Source organism: Sturnira hondurensis, unplaced genomic scaffold, assembly GCF_014824575.4.
Source record: "Sturnira hondurensis isolate 20B ecotype Veracruz unplaced genomic scaffold, ASM1482457v3 Scaffold0019910, whole genome shotgun sequence".
Lineage (NCBI taxonomy): Eukaryota > Metazoa > Chordata > Mammalia > Chiroptera > Phyllostomidae > Sturnira > Sturnira hondurensis.
Window position 1 is genome coordinate 1,811,222 of NW_028092541.1, and position 17,269 is coordinate 1,828,490.

The following is a 17,269-nucleotide window of genomic DNA, read 5'->3' on the forward strand; positions in this document are numbered from 1 at the left end:
CTGAACCCTTCCTAGACAGAGCTGGCAGTCAGGTGCCATATCTGAGTCTCCATTAACCTGGGTAAGTTCCCTGGGTAAATTCAGCCCTGGTGGGTCCCTGACATGCCACAAGCTGTTTCCAGTGGCTCTTCCATACAAATGGTCTGTCTTGGCTTATGCTTCAGACTTTCCTAAAAACTATCAAACAAGCAGCATCTGGTCTCAGCATGCCCTGTATTTCCTGCTAAGTGGCCCCAGGCCTGGCACCAGTGGCAGCTGGCCTTATTCTATAACTTAGCTTTTCCTGGGTACCACCAATCCCAGCACAAGTAGCAGCCATCTGCAGATTGTTTTGTGGCTATACTGGTGGTGGCCTAAGGCAGAACATAGGTGGCATGAATTTGGCCTGCACCTCTTGGAAGGCCCACGATCCACTCTACCAAGCCCAGGAAACAGAGCAGGTCTACTTAATACATAGAAACTAACATAAGGACATTGACAGAATAAGGAGACAAAAAAACATATCTCAAGTGAAAGAATAAGAAAAAAAACTTCAGAAAAAAAACTAAACAAAATGGAGACAAACAGTCTAGTAGATAAAGAGTATAAAACACTGGTTATAAGGATGCTCAATGAATTTATGGCAGAAGGAGATGAATTTAATGAGAATTTCAACAAAGAGATAGGAGACATAAAAACTGAAGTAGAAAACATAAAAAGTAACCAAATAAGAAACATTAACTGAAATTAAGAATACATAGCAGGGAATCAACAGTGGAGTAGATGAAGCAGAAGGGTCAAATTAGAGATTTGGAATATAAGAAAGCAGAAAATACCCAATTAGAAAAGCAAAAAGAATTTTTTAAAAATGAGGATAGTGTAATGTGCTCTGGGAGAACTTCAAGTATATCAGCATTCACATGGCGGGGGTTGGGGGGGCAAGGAGGAGAAGAGAGAGCAAGGACTTGAAAACCTATGTAAAAAAATAATGATAAAAAACTTCCCTAACTTGGTGAAGGAAATAGACGCATGATTCCAGGAGGTGCAGATAGTCCTACACAAGATGAACCCAAAGAAGCCCATGCCAAGACACATCATAACTAAAATGCCAAAGGTCAAAGACAAAGAATTTTAAAAGCAGCAAGAAAAAAGCAGTTAGTTACCTAGAAGGGAGCTTCCATAAGACTGTCAGCTGATATCACAACAGAAATTGTGCAGGCCAGAAAGGATAGGCAAGAAATAATCAAAGTAATGAAAAACAAGGATCTACAACTAAGATTATTCTACTCAGCAAAGCTGTCATTTAGAATTGAAGTACATATAAAGAGCTTCCTAGACAAGAAAATGCTAAAGGAGTTCATCACCACCAAACCAGTGTTTTTTGAAATGTTAGCATCATCTTTAGAATGAAAAAGAAGAAAAAGAATAAAAATATGAATAATAAAATAACAATAAATACATAACTATCACCAAGTGAAATTTAAAATCAAAATAAACAAGTAGGAACAGAAACAGACTCATAGATACAGAGAATATTTTGATGGTAGCTAGATATGGGGAAGAGAGGAATGTTGGAAACTGGTGGAAAAGGTGAAAAGACTAAGAAGTACAAATTGGTAGTTACGGAATAATCACAGGGGTATAAATTATAGTAAAGGGAATATCATCAATAATATTATAATAATTTTTATATGGAGTAAGATGAGTACTAGATTTATCAGAATGACCACTTAGTAAGTTATATTATGTCTGATCACTGGGTTATACACCTGAAATTAATATAATATTGTGTGTCAACTGTAATGAAAATATAAAAAACTATTTAAAGTACATAAATTAAAAAAGAGATTACCAAGAATAAAAAAATCTTATTGAAATCTTAATTTCCCCTTCCATATCCCCAACATTAAAAACACATTTTCTTTAAATTCTCTAAAGCTGTAATCTTGTTGACTCTATTTATTTTATTTATTTAGTTTTCATTCATTTATTCATTCATTCACTCTTCGAGAGATGGGAAGGGACAGAGAAAGAGAAGGAGAGAAACATGAGAGACACATCAACTGGTCGCCTCTTGCGCATCCTCAACCAGGAACCTGGCCCGCAACTCAGGCATGTGCCCTGACTGGGAATCAAACCAGTGACCCTTCGGTTCATAGGCCAGCATTCAATCCACAGAGCCACACCAGACATGGCTCTATTTCTATTTTCTGTTGATTTTTATGGTGGTCAATGATGCTAACTTATCTCCTTCTAAGCCTATTTATTTTTTATCGTGTGCCAAATATTGTATAGAAAGAAGTACAGAGGTAATTTGAAGCTTGTTGCTTTTCTTGGAGATGGTTTATGATGATTACTGGCAAAGACTACTAGAGAGTCTAGTTCCATTTCACCTCACAAAAGCTTTCTTCAGCTTCTCAGATTTCTGGATTCCTTCTTGACTCACAATTATTTCCTTACATATTATTTCTTCAATGAATTCTACTGAACTTAAAAAAAGAAATTTCAAACATTTGTAGTTCTCTGCAGGAGGGTTGTTCTGAGTTACATAGTTCTATTATCAGAAGGGGAAGTTCTCTTTTATTTTTTAAATGAATCATAAGCTAATAATATCTCACAGAGTACTCATGGTCCATTTCAAAAAACTATCAGGTCTAAAATTCCTTTTCATTTTTAGCTTAACTATATATACAGCATATATCTATGTCTGCATATATATATATATATATATATCTCCACATGTACAGAAGAATATATAAAGTGTATATTTGTCAATTTTATACACTTGTCAATTTTATATGCATATATACCATAAAAATCTTACATATATAAGACATATGATATATATGTATATATACACTTTGTAATAAAGTATGGATAATCTACTATGGCTGCATTTTGGGGAAAATTTGGAAATACAACTTATAAATGATGCTAATGAAGAAGAATTGAGTAGCCTACTCTTTGAACCCAGATTGTCATTCCCTGTGTCCCTCTTGTACATAGATAAATAACTTTTTAGATTACAGTCTTATGTTTTACTGGACAAAATGTGCTAGTAATATTTTTCCTATAGAAAATGTAAATGACAAATGATATCATCATGCCTGAACCACATTTAAAATGTTTTAATTATAAGCATATCTTATAGATTTATTTTCTTGCTTATTCACTTATTGAAGGTTATTGGCTAAGGAAAGTGCTACTTTAGGATTTACTGTAAGGGAAAGCAATAGGCCTGCAAATGCAAACTAAGCAATGAGTGGACACGTTGCGGGGGGCATAGTTTCTAGGCAGAAAGATGAAGAACAAATGCTGCAAATTAAGAAAGAGCTTATCATATTTGAGGAACAGAGGGGGGTCTGATATTTATAGTCAGTGGTCCATGAGGTGGCGCTTTTGTTCTAAGTTCAATGGAAGGCCATGTGAATATTTTAGAAACATTGCTATGTAAAAAGCTACCATATTAAATTTTTAAAAACAGAAGTTAAAATGTGGGCCTTGATCTTCAACTGCCTCTAAGCTGGACTTTCAAGATACACTTTCATTTTATTTATTTTTGCTACTAACTCTACTCAGGCTTTTTTCTCTCTTAGTCAAGTTGATACATAAAAAAACAATCATAAAAGTTAGGCTACAAGATTTTGCTAGTCGATCTTTAATTCCTACTTAGTGCAGGCAAATTTTCACTTTTCTAAAAATAAATACATTTTCTCTCTCATCTCCAAAGGTTGTTGTGAGAATTTAATTAATTATAGATAAAGCACTTAGAAAAATTCCTTGTACAACGGTACATGGCAGGGAAGAGAAAAGAAACCATTGAATTATATAAAATTACATTAATTTATATGTTAGATAAAAGCTTATTCATGATACCGTGAGAACACAGGGAGTGGTGTTTCAAGCTAGAATCAGAAGCCAGGTGTTGAAGGACAAATACCATATGATCTCACCTTTAACAGGAAGCTAAACAACAAAACAAACAAGCAAGCAAAATATAACCAAAGACACTGAAATAGAGAACAGGCTGACAGTGACCAGAGGGGAGAGGGGAGGGAATTTCAGGTGAAATAGGGGAGGGATTTAAAGGAACATATATAAAGGATACATGGACAACAACTGAGAAGGGTGGAAATGGGAGGGAGGGGGGAGCATAAGGGGTGGGATGGGTTGGGAGTAATCGACAGAAAACTGTACTTGAAAAATAATTAAATTAAAAAATTGGGGGAAAAAAGAAAAGAATTTCTAAGAGATTACTGCCTGAGATGATAGGAATTAGCCAAGTGAAGAGATTTCCTGCAATGTATAGGACAGTGGGTTTAATCTGTCAAAGGAATCAGTACATTCAAAGACATCAAATAAGCATGTTGCATCTCCATCTATATTTGAAGTTACTTATGGGTAGGGTCCTTTGTGTTTTTATTTATTCATTACAAAATATTTATTAAGCATTGATTATACATTAAACACTATGCCAAGGGCCATAGATACTAAGGGGATACATGGAACTTAAAATTTTGTAGGAAAATAGTAATTCAAAGCACAGTGAAGTTTGGAAACAGATACTGATGAACAGACCACAGTTCATAAATGTTCATATCCAAGTCTACTTTGTCTAATATTGAGACTTGCTCAGCATAAATGATGATGTGCACCTCTTCTAAAGAGCATGACTTCAGGTATTCTCTGATTGCATAGCACTGTGCCATTTACTATTCTGCCTGCTCCTAATACATAGTCATGTTGAGACTATTAGCAATTATTCTATACAGCGATGAAAATATAAGACCTATTTTAAAACAATCTATACAAAGTGACTCTGTGCTCTAAACTTGTATTGAAAAAGAGGAAGGCAGAGAAAAAAAATGTGTGTAATCATATTGTAAAAAATACCACAAAAGATGGTTTGATCAGAAATGCTCTGAAGTAAAGTTATAGAAATTGAAGGTCTTTTAATGTCTTCAATACTCAAAAAATGTAATAAAAATATTTGAATATCGATGATGTACATGGACATATGTTGTGTGTTAATCTCACATTTTATAGGAGGAGAAATAGGAAGCATGTTAGTGACTACAGCACCAGACTGAAAATTTAGAAAACTTGGCTTTAAAACCAAGTAGGAACAATTATAAAGGACAAATGGACAATAACAAGGAAGGGGGTGGAAACAGGGGAGGGAGTTGGGGAGGGCTGGGGTAGTGGGGAGGGATGGGAGGAAAAGGCAGAAAACTGTACTTGAACAACAATAAAATGATAAAATAAAATAAAACCAAGTAAAATTGTCCCAGGGAATGGCGAGGCTAAGACTAAACCTTCCTCTCTGAGAAGATTGTTGGGTCAGATCCAATTTTTGGTTGTGGCCTAGCTTCTGTCCTTGTCCAAAGCCAGAAGTCTGAATTTGACATTGGTTTTAGAAATATCAAATTAAAAAATGTCAGTAGATTAGGACAAGAAAGGTATTTAATTTATATATAAATAAAAAAGAGGAATAAATGAAGCCAGAATACAGTGTATAATTTTGAGCTGTGTGGAGGCATTTTCATCTAACTGAAAATTAAAATAGGTGATTGAAAATATTCTTTATTTACAGTCTAATAGGTGCTTAATAATGTTAGGTTATCATAATAATATTAGTTTACACATCAGTTAATAAAGGACACAGATCAGATTTTTATCATGTTGGTACTAAACTGTTTTTTAATTTATATTAGTGCAAGCTATGAGAAATAACAAAATTATTATTCTCCCAGAGTTTTGCCTAGTTTAATAACTAGTCTTTATTCTTTTCTTAAATATTTTACATTTATATACATTTCAGGATTGCCTAAGAACATCTGCTCTTGGATTCTGCATTTTGTTTGGTTTTTGCTACCTTTGTTTTGATACAGAAGTCATCCCCGTTTCCCTGAGCCATTTATTTACTCTGTGTCTGACTTGGGACAATTCACTTATGAAACTCTAGAATCAGTTTCCTCATTTTTAAGATGTTGACAGTTACATTTTCAGAATTCCTAGGAAGAGTGAATCAGCGAGTTAAGTAAAACTCAGCATAGTACTTAGCAAAAAACACAGGAAACACTACTAATTGCAAATAATAGAAAAAGATAAAACTATACTTTTAAGTGACTTGTTAATGATTAAAAGTTTTAAGCACTCACTATGTGTTTATATGGTGAGTTGCAGGTATTGAGCAAATAAATCTCATGTAATCCTTAACAACTAGCTATTCTTAACATTCAATTATACAGGTGGAAAAAAGTGCTAAATAAGTGTTGGGAACCGCTCTGCCTGGTTTCAGGAGTTGTAACCACTCCCCATGGATAAGGCTGAGTGAGCTGCCTTCGGATTTTGAGCCACTAAGGAGACAAAGCTTGTCTCCCTGGCAGGAGCACTGCTTCTGCTTCATCCACCTCTGGCCCCCAACATTTGGCCAGTTAGACAATGACAGGTATGACCCCTCAGAGGAGGGGCAACCTAAGCTAGACTCGATCACTTGGGAGGCCTTCAAGGAAGGACTCAGGGGCTGCAGCAGACAGGGTGATGGACCCTAGCTCCCCGGCTATTCTGATATAGCCTGAGTCCCCATTTCCATCTGGGAGAAGCGCTTCCTGGCTCTAATCCACTTAAGCCTAAAAACCTATGATGGGGAAGATTGTGCAGCCCTTTGCCGGCTAGAGTGGGTTCCAGAGAGATCGGGCATAAGAAAGAATTCGTAAAGTCCTGTGAAGCCTGCTTTGCTAAGAGTGCTTTCATCCTTATGATAAGGGTCTGAGCAGGAAATGAGTATGTCTCCCAAAGTTTTTGCAACCCCCTTACCTGACAGACACTGAATCAGATTAAGCCCTCAGATTTCTTTGAAATATTATCTACTGTTTGATCCTTGCTGCCTGAGACTGATTGATGAGCTTTACCTGTATTCCTGTTTATTACGAACCTAATAAAAGCTGTTGAGGAAGGGATTCTTGGTCCTTCTCCTTTGAGAGATTGACCATCTCTCTTCCCCAAGCAGATCATGTCTTGGTGGTTTTATTTTCATCCGTGGTGGACAGGGGGAACTTGAGTGCAAAGTTTCCCCCCCCAAAATAAGAGATTCCATAATGTCTCCAAAATTGGACAGTCAGTAAATGGTGGAATCATGATTCAAACTGTGTTAGACTAACTCAAGAGTATACACTTATGTCAGTTAGGTTATGTGTGTTCTTATACCAGTGAGAGTAGTTGAAGAGTAGGTCAGGGTTCTGAATGGAACATTTGAATCTCTCCCTCCAAAAGGAAGCATAGCGGGAGATCTTCAAAGCAATAAACATGAAAGTGATCAATCAAAAATCAAATGCCAAGGCAAAATCAGATAGTAAATCCAAAAGAGGGATTATGGCAGTAAAGGATAAATTAAGAAAGGTACCTAACACTAAATAAATATAAATACTAAAAATAAATAGACCAAGTAAACCAATGTCAAATCTGTAAAGTCCTCAGGCTCTTAATTATGTATTATTTTATGAATATGACAAAATATAAAGATATTTTATAAAGCATAGCCTAGCCCTAACCCTCCAGCAAAATTTAATTCTGATCTTCCTCATTTATGGAAGGTAAGATGCCCAACTATTACTTTTACTTGAACTTTTTAAGAAAATAAAAAACTGTTCCAATATTCTAAAATTAGATTGTGCTAATGGTGATGTAACACAAATATATCAAAATTCATTGAATTATACTCAAAATGGGTACATTTTATACAATGTTAATTTTATCTCAATATACCTGATTTAAAAATGTGTCCTCTGCTGGGAGGCGAACTCTAGCTTAGCTGCTAACTTGCAAGTTGACGTGGCTGCAAATAAGAGTGTGAGTCTAGGAGGTGGATGAGAGCAGAGCAGCAGTTAAAGACAACAGGGGGTTCAACCTGCCAGCAAGGAGCAAATCATCTTTGCCTCACTTTTTTCCCCTTTAAAAATGGGCAGAAATAAACACATTAATTAGGAAAAAAAAGTTCTGCCATGTACAACTGTCTTTGGCAGGCCCATTTCTTCAAAAAAAAAGTCTTAAAACAACTACTACTTTGGTACATGCATAAAGACCATTCAATGAAATAGTGAAATTAATGAAATGCCACATATACGTGAGGTAGGAAAAAACCCTAAATACCCTTTATGTGGGAAATAAAACAATGTCATATCACAGAGCATATGTGAAAATCTTTCATGTTCTGCACTTCTATATCACTATTTGAACTATTCCTAGGATACTTTACATAGGAACACAAATCAGTAAATATACCATGTACACAAGCACACTATTCTTATTAGTTACTTATCTGTACCTTTCATAGAAAAAAAAAGTGCAATAGCACATGTCAGGATAGATTTCCTCTTTCTGTTTCTGAAGTATGTGCTAAGTTAAAGGGCAAAAATGCTCCAATTATTACTTTTCCCAGACATTTTCTTTTTAAAGTATGAACACTCTTAGTTAACAGGTAATACCTGTGGAATTGAGACTGATTTTAGCAGAATTCCCACTCTTTCTTTTAAAATAGTAAATGATGAAGTTAAGATTATAATAAAAAATGAACCCTGATTAAAATTGAAGCCTTATTTTATATTGAAGTAAGTAATTTTTTCCATTAAAATAGTAATATGTAAATATTTTGCCATTTTTCATGATGACCAAATTTTTAAATGTTGTACTGTGAAAAAATTTAAATCTTAAAAAGTTAAATGATAAAACAAACCTCCATATACCATCATGTATTCTTCCAACAATTTCAATAATTTACCATACTTGCTTCACCTATCTTTCTATGTATATATTCATTATTATAAATGTTAAAGAAAATTCTAAACCCCATGTCTTTCACCCTTATAAAATTGGTTATTATTAATTTTTCTTTAATTGTAGACATTCATTAAATAGAAATATAAATCAAAATGTATATATTTAATCATGCTATGATAATATATAACTTTTAAGATTTATTTAAATTGTACAGAAGATAAAACTGCATTTGAACAATAATTAAAATAAAATTTAAAAATTTAAAACATAATAAGTATAATAATAAAAAAATAAAATGTATAGAAAATTTTAAAAGGCAGGACAACTGTAAATGAACAACAATAAAAAATAAAATGTGCAATTAAAGAATTGTAAATAGTCCATTTCTATTCAAATATATTTGACTTCATTTTTTCCTATTAGAAATTACCATACAAAAGTACAGGTAAAACTATAACTATTTTAATATTAATTAAAGAGAAGGCAAACTTGTTTTTAAGTTATGCCTGCTGCTCTATTACATTTAATATTTGTTTAATAATATGAGTCCATAACTCCTCTGAATGCTGAAATCAGAAATATCATCTGCCGGCCCTGGCTGGTGTAGCTCAGTGGATTGAGCACGGGCCTGTGAACCAGAGGATCTCAGTTCGATTCCCAGTCAGGGCACATGCCTGGGTTGCAGGCCAGTTCCCGGCAGGGGACACACAATAATACATTGTGTGTCCTCGGCAGAGGCAACCATACATTGATATTTCTCTCCCTCTCTCCTTCCCTTCCCCTCTAAAGATAAATAAATAAAATATTTTAAAAAAAAAGAAATATCATCTGCCACTTAGATGTGCAGAATGCTTCACCTAAAAAGTGGGTTGGGCAAGATTCAAATATAGTAAATTATTTAAAATTCCAGAGTTTAATTTTGAATGTTTAATTCAATTTGCATATATTGGCAGTAAAGTATATATAATAGAATATCATGTGTTTTTATCATTTTATCATTTCTATTGATATAGGCTAATATCTGTCATTGTAAAATTTAGTAGCATTATAAGACTTTCACAAAAAATACAAAGAATTTTAATTTATGCAAGCATTGATACAGATACTAAAATACTGTGCTGATTAATCACTACACGAAACTGGTATTTTAGCTCCAAGAACCTTATTTTGATTTTTGTTTGTTATATTTTACATATAATTTCTCACATATGTACTTTATTACTATTGAGGATTTAAAATTTTTATTTTAAATACCATTTTTCATTTTTATATTTTTTTAGCTATCTATGTATCTGTGATTAAACCATACCTTCGGAGTAACCATCTCTTCTGGATTGTACTTTCACTGGTGATTTTGTAACAGAAACTTTATTTTCATTGCTTTTGAATAATGCTAGGCGCACAGTGGCATCTAGACAAAATATCAAGATAAGACAAAAGTTGAGTTCTGGATCACTCCGTCTCTGAAATGACCATATATTTTTGTGGCAATATTAAAAAATGATACACATTCTAGAAAACTACAAAATTGATATTATTTTTTGAAGATTCATAATATGAAAAGGTAACCAACCATTCCCATTCTCTTGGCTGTCTAATTAAACACATACTACTTAATATGAAAAGCAGAAACACTAATAATGTAAAAAAATGTACATTTATGGCATAATCCTTTTATTTGGGGAGTTGTTTCACTGTTTATTATTTTAGCCCCTTTCTTAAATTCCCCATACTTCTGCTGGAAATAAAGTAAAATTTTCATAAATGCATAATAGGTAAAATCTGTTATTACAGGGAAAACCAAATGCTCTCTAAACTATGGGGAGTTGGAATAGCTGAGGTAAAAGCAAGACAACTACTGGGGTGAGGAACAGATAGAAAATGATCTTTCATTAACTTTACAGATAAATTGATAGTTTCTTTGCCCTAATTTATTATATTGAGAATTTTCCATAACAAAGATGTATAAATCCTATATATCTTTTATATCCAAGACGAATCTAAATATATTAATTTTACAAAATAAACAGGATGATTGTAAATTAGCAGCCTATTTTTAATTGTTAAGGAATGGTTCTACACAATGTGAAATTAACAATTTTGTCAGTTGAATTAAGACAAAAGAATTTTGCTTATTGTTGAACTGTAAGAAAAGAAAAATATAAAATTTAAGGAGTAAAATAAAGAGCAGAAAATTAGGCATTAAAGAGAGTTAACCTAGTTTTACACCTGAAGGTAATACAATATTGTATATTAATTATATCTTAAAAACAAATAAATTGTAGGTTACCATTAAAGCACAATTTAGGTCAATGTACATTTTTCTAGTGTCTCACATCTTCTTATAAAAATAGACTTTAAGAATGTTTTATTAATATTTAGTACAATAAAATTACATGTCCTAAATAAAAAATTAAGGTTTTAAATATCATAAACCCTAACATACATATTTTAATGAAATGCTAAGGTAACACGTTTTTTTAGAATGCAAATTAGAAAGGCAGAATAGTATCTTCAGAGTAATTCTCCAGCATAAGCACATTGAGGGTTTCCATTAGTCCACTAGTAAGAACTTACCCTTTCTAAGCATGACGTACATGTTTCACAAAGACTGTTATTTCTTTTCGTTTAAATTTTTTTTAATTTTATTTATTTATCTTTAGAGGGGAAGGGAAGGAGAGAGGGAGAGAAATATCAATGTATGTTTGCCTCTTGTGTGTCCCCTGCTGGGAACTGGCCTGCAACCCAGGCATGTGCCCTGACTGGGAATCGAACCGAGATCATCTGGTTCACAGGTCCACGCTCAATCCACTGAGCTACACCAGCCAGAGCTGTTATTTCTTAATATTAGAAAAAGATTGGCCAATATTTGGGCACATCTCATAGTTATATATGACCTAAAGCATTATAAGAGTTAGGTGTGTCTATATTTATTCAATATGAACTATTAACAGGAACAATAAAAATCATTGTATGTATATATGTATGTATATGTAATAAAATAACTATTATATAGTATAAAATTTAAATACCAAAAAATATTGACATGTCAAAATGAGCGAGGAACATTAGTCATTCAGGAAAGACTGGTTACCATGAGCTTACATACTATGATGTTGTTACCTTATTATAACCTGCTGGTCTTTCTTCCCATTCTCCTGACTTTCTTACCTTTCTTTTTATATTATCTATTTTCTGCTCTTTCTACTTCCTACTTTCCTCTCTTTCTACTTCCCTTACATTCTCTCTCTATAAATAAATAAATATTTTTAAAAAGATTAAGTAAGCCAATACATATATAAAATATTTAAAGTTGTCTAGTTCCATTGAGTCAATAAAATAATTTTATTCATCAAGAGTATATAAAAAGAGTGCTACATTTTCATTATCCTTTTAAAAACATTGTAATTAAACCACCTTAAGTTGATTTAAAACTTATGAAAAGATGCTCCATATTGCTAGCTATCAGAGAGATGCAAATTACAACCACAATGAGATACCACTTTATACCAGTCAGAATGGCTATCATAAACAAAGAAACAAACAAGTGCTGGAAAGGTTGTAGAGAAAAGGGGACCCTAGTTCACTGTTGGTGGGATTGCAGACTGGTACAACCACTATGGAAAACACTATGGAATTTTCTCAGAAAACTAAAAATGGATCTGCCTTTTGACCCGGCAGTTTCATGGCTGGGATTATATCCTAAGAACCCTGAAACACCAATCCAAAAGAACCTATGCACACCAATGTTCATAGCAGCACAATTTACAATAGCCAAGAGTTGGAAGCAACCTAGGTTGATCAGTAAATGAATGGATCCAAAAACTATGGTACATTTACACAATGGAATTCTATGCAGCAGAAAGAAAGAAGGAGCCCCTACCCTTTGCAACAGAATGCATGGGACTGAAAAGCATTATGCTGAGTGAAATAAGCTAGGTGGTGAAAGACCAATACTATATAATCTCACCTTTAACAGGAACCTAAACAAACAAACAAACAAACAAACAAGCAAAATATAACCAAAGACACTGTTCTGAATAGAACAGGCTGACAGTGACCAGAGGGGAGAGGGGTGGGAATTTCAGGGGAAAAGGTGAAGGGTTTGCAGAAACAAGTATGAAGGACACATGGACAAAAACTAGAGAGGTGGAAATGGGAGGGAGGTGGGGATCACTGCGAAGGTGGGCTGGAATGGGAGTAAAAGACAGAGAACTGTACTTGAACACCAATTAAAGTAAAAAAAAATCCTTAAATTAATTCTAATATCAAAGGATAATGATAAGCAAGAAACACAGTAATCCTGGATGGGGGAAGAAATCACTTAATTTTGATAGCCCTTGAAAATACCACTGCTAACAAAACACTTTTCTTAATAACACCTCAATAACTAGACAATCGAGTAAGAAAGCTTGGGCGTAAGGATGCTGTAAAGAGCACGGCTTGTGACATCTTTCTCTTGCCTTGTAAATTCAGGCTTGTACATTTAAATCAACCCCTCTGAGATCATCAGTTGCACATCTATCCTGCCTTTTTTTGTCTCTGTATCTCCCAGTATGACTTGCTGAGGATCAGGAAAATAAGTTTTAATACATCTTTATAAAATTTAAAGAAACACATAAGTAAACTGAGTCTGTACTATGTGCGTGACTCTGTACTTGCCACTTTATAGTCATTATCTCATTTAAACAACATAATTTTATTTACACATTAGAAATTATTTCCTACTCTGTGGAATCCCTTTTCAGTTTCTGTATTCCTAATCTTAGCTCACTAGTTTATCTAATTCTCACTAACTTCACACAGAAAAATCTGTGTATTATCCATTTTCTGTATGTGCCAAGAACAACAATTTTGTAAAATAGGTTTTATGTTAGGGCTGAAGACATAATGTTTTATGAATGAGTAGCTACATTTCATCATCTTACAAGAAATATTTCCACCCTGGCTGGCGTAGCTCAGTGGATTGAATGCGGGCCTGCAAACCACACGATCGCGGTTCAATTCCCAGTCAGGGCACATGCCTGGGTTGCAGGCCAGTTCCCAGCAGGGGACCCACGAGAGGCAACCATACATTGATACTTCTCTCGTTTTCTCCTCCCCTTCCCCTCTAAAAGATAAATAAATAAAATATTAAAAAAAAAGAAAAAAGAAATATTTCCTAATTTAAATTTGCCTTTCCATAGATAAACATGCACTAAAATGACTATTCTGCACATACACAATCATATGCATACACACAGTCAAATGTATTTAGGGACTTATCTCTTTCTGATTTGGCTATCAATTACTTACTGACCGTCCACCATATTCCAGGCATGGTAGTAGGTCCTGGGAATTCAGTGGGCAGCAAGCAGAGTCTTGGCCTCGAGGACCTTACTGTTTAAATGGGTTTTATTGTCGTTTGGTTGAGAGTATAAGAAAGTGGCATTTGATCAAAATTCTTGTAAATTCCTTTTGCAAATCACTGAGATAAATAAAATAAATCATCAATAAACTTCACTTTCCTACAGTTCTGTCAATACTATTCCCCTTTGATCCTTCCCTCTTAACAGTCCTTCATTGTCCTATGGTTTTGCAACCCGATATCTTTGCTGCAGCCTATAAACTGGTTAATTTATATTCAAATGTTAGCCTGTCTTATTTCCTAGTTGGCTTCATTCTTGGCTATAACTGTTACCAACAGTCTTAAGTTATTTTGTTCATGGGAATAAAATCAGTGAATATTGAATGCTTAACATGCACTTAACACTGTGCTAGGTGCCAAGTGATAATGACTCCTCGTCGTGGCTGTACATTTGTAACTAAAGTAACCTCCTTGGCTTCAGCCTGCTCTTTCTCTTATCTAACTATAAAACTCAAAATGCATGAATACGATATATGATGAAGAACATTATGTCTTCAGCCTTATATTCTTAGCCCTTAAGCTTCTTACCATCTGCCCGCCAAAACTCCTATGCTCAGAACTCACCCTCTCTGAGGAACGCTCCATGTCAAAACAAGTTACTCACTCTCTTTCCCCACCTGGCTCTTCTCAGTCTTGCTACCAATTATACTCACTGCCTTTAGGTTCCTGACCTGCATGTTTTCAATAAACCAGCAACTCTCACCTTGCACATATGACTGCAGTGCTAAAGTCTAAGTTCCCTGGGTGCCTGCTCATTCCCAATACAGATCACCACATTCTGAAGTTACTTTTGTGCATGAGGCAACAGTAAAAACAAAAAGACACACAAATAAAAACCCCACAAGAACAAGACTATTCATAATTGGTCCGTGCTATGTCCATCATGAGGGAAATATCAACGACTCACTAGGAATAACAACAGTCCGAACCCAAACCCAAAGTTGAGTAAACAAGTCATGGTGGCTTCTTACAATTTTAGGTTTACTCCTGTGGTTTCCAATCAATTTCTCTGCCTCCACCCCTGCCCTTCCTCCTCCTACTTGTCCTGCATAAAGCAGATGGGCTCACTTATCCCCACAGAAGTCATCAGTCCTGAGTCTCCCCGATGGCTGCCCACACTGCAGGCTTCCTCAGCTCCTCGCTGCTTCATTTATCAACGTTCTCAGCTTCTTATTCCCCTACCCGAAACTTTCTTTAAATAACTGACCCCAGGCCTTTTGCCCTATTTTTGCTCTCATCATAAATCAAATATTGTTATCTCATATATCTCTTGGCTAATAAATACATGTACAAAAAATGTGCTTGCTACAGAGAAAATTGCTTTAAGGTTTTTCATGGCAGAAATTTGAATTAAAGCTTCCATACTCCATGCATTTATGCTTCGTCTCCTTGAGGATTATGGCTTTGTTAGGTTTAGCATGTAACTGGTTCTATTTAATTAAATTTTTTTATTCTCTGAACCCCCCCCATCTACCTGCCACCTTCCCTTTGAAGGAGAAACTGGTTAGTCTGCAGCAGTTTCATGGAGCAGGGCGCCCTCTGGTGTCTGGAAAGTTTCAAATTGGCCAGTGGTCCATATAAGATGTATCTCCATTTATATTCGAAAAGTATTAGTTAATTTTTCAGTTCCAACAGAATTTAAATGTTTAAAATATTATTTTAATGTATTAGTGAATGAAATTTTAAACAATGGCCATTACTTTATACAGATTCAAATAAGTTAATAGCATATCACAGACTGACTAAATTTAAAATTAGAAAAGTACTAGAAAATGATTTATTCTTTAAGAAGAAAACCTGAGTTACAGAGTCATAATAATTTTCTCACAGATGACACAAGTGTTACCTCGTCAACCTAGTAGAAGTTTAAAGCACCAGAACTGGAGAAGTTTCCACTGGTACGCTCTTTCCTGGTTTTCATCTTTAATCTTACTGTGACTATTTCTACTCTGTCTATTCTGGGAAAGGGGAGTGAGAAGCAGAGTGAGGAGGCTTAAGGTGCCATTAAGTTTTACACTTCAGAATTTAGTTTTTGAAGTACCTTTTATTTCTTCGATCTAATGGTATTTTGATAAAACAAAAGCAAAACAAAAATTTACAGAGATACAGAGCCTCACACAGAAATGAAAGGCAATTGGGTTTACAGTCATGAAATCAGAATAGAAAGCTGATGAAAATTATACAATTACCATTTAGGATTTTCACCTAACAGGTCATGCTTAATGACCACTGTCAAGATGTTAAATTTAAGATGTAGTTGTTACCTTGAATATCTAGCTGTACTTTTGTTGTTGTTGTTTGTTACCCTACCATGCCCCCTTGTGACAGACAAAGAGGTTTAATTTTTGCCTGATAATAATTCTGTCTAATTTTTGGCCATGAAAGCAAAAATTTTTATATATGATCATATATTCCTTATTCGAACTTTTGCTCAAACATATTAGTTACTATGCTTATTTATTCCAAATGTACTCAACATCAAACACAATTGCTCAATTATAAGAATTAGTAAGGAAGACTCATATATAATATATTTCCAGGGAACGACTCTAACAGAAGCAAGTTTTCCTTAGCTTCACTGTCAGAGACTGTGCAAACACTATACATATTTTAAAAATAACAATTAGTTGATGAACATTGGCTGAATCAGCTCTTAAGCCACTTTTGGTACGTGAACTTTTCCCAGGAGTTTCAGAAATTTTTATTAATATCAAAACAGCTATTTAAATAACGTTTTAATAAAATGGTTGAATAGAAACATGCATCAAAACAATTTAAAAAGTATATCAAACACCCTGCTTTCCTGCACTGGATTCAACTTCCCCAGAACTGCAAATCTCACTATTGTTAAGGGTTTGAGTTGCTATTTCTCTGGGTAACTACCTCCTAATACTCAATTTACAGAGTTCTGATAAACTTCCACAGGAATTTTTAAAGTAAGTGAGTGGGAGGCACAAAGCAAGTTGACAAATGAAACATATATTTACATTTTCTTTAAAAATGCTTAAAATTTCAATATTTTAAGCCTGAGAAACTTTTAGTACACAATAAAAAATATTAGTTATCTCAAAAAGATAAGAGATACAATTAAGATATCACTAAAAT

General features: G+C 34.3%; 1 protein-coding gene across 5 annotated transcripts in view; it reads right to left on the reverse strand.

The window, feature by feature from the left end:
• The window catches only part of LRRIQ1 (leucine rich repeats and IQ motif containing 1), a 230,067-nt gene that overhangs the window by 77,863 nt on the left and 134,935 nt on the right, over positions 1–17,269 (reverse strand). For all 5 annotated transcript variants that reach the window (XM_037028441.1, XM_037028438.1, XM_037028437.1 and 2 more), the window contains exon 23: positions 10,067–10,168. In XM_037028441.1, coding sequence (XP_036884336.1) covers positions 10,067–10,168 — 102 coding nt within the window. The remainder of the gene's footprint in view (positions 1–10,066; positions 10,169–17,269) is intronic.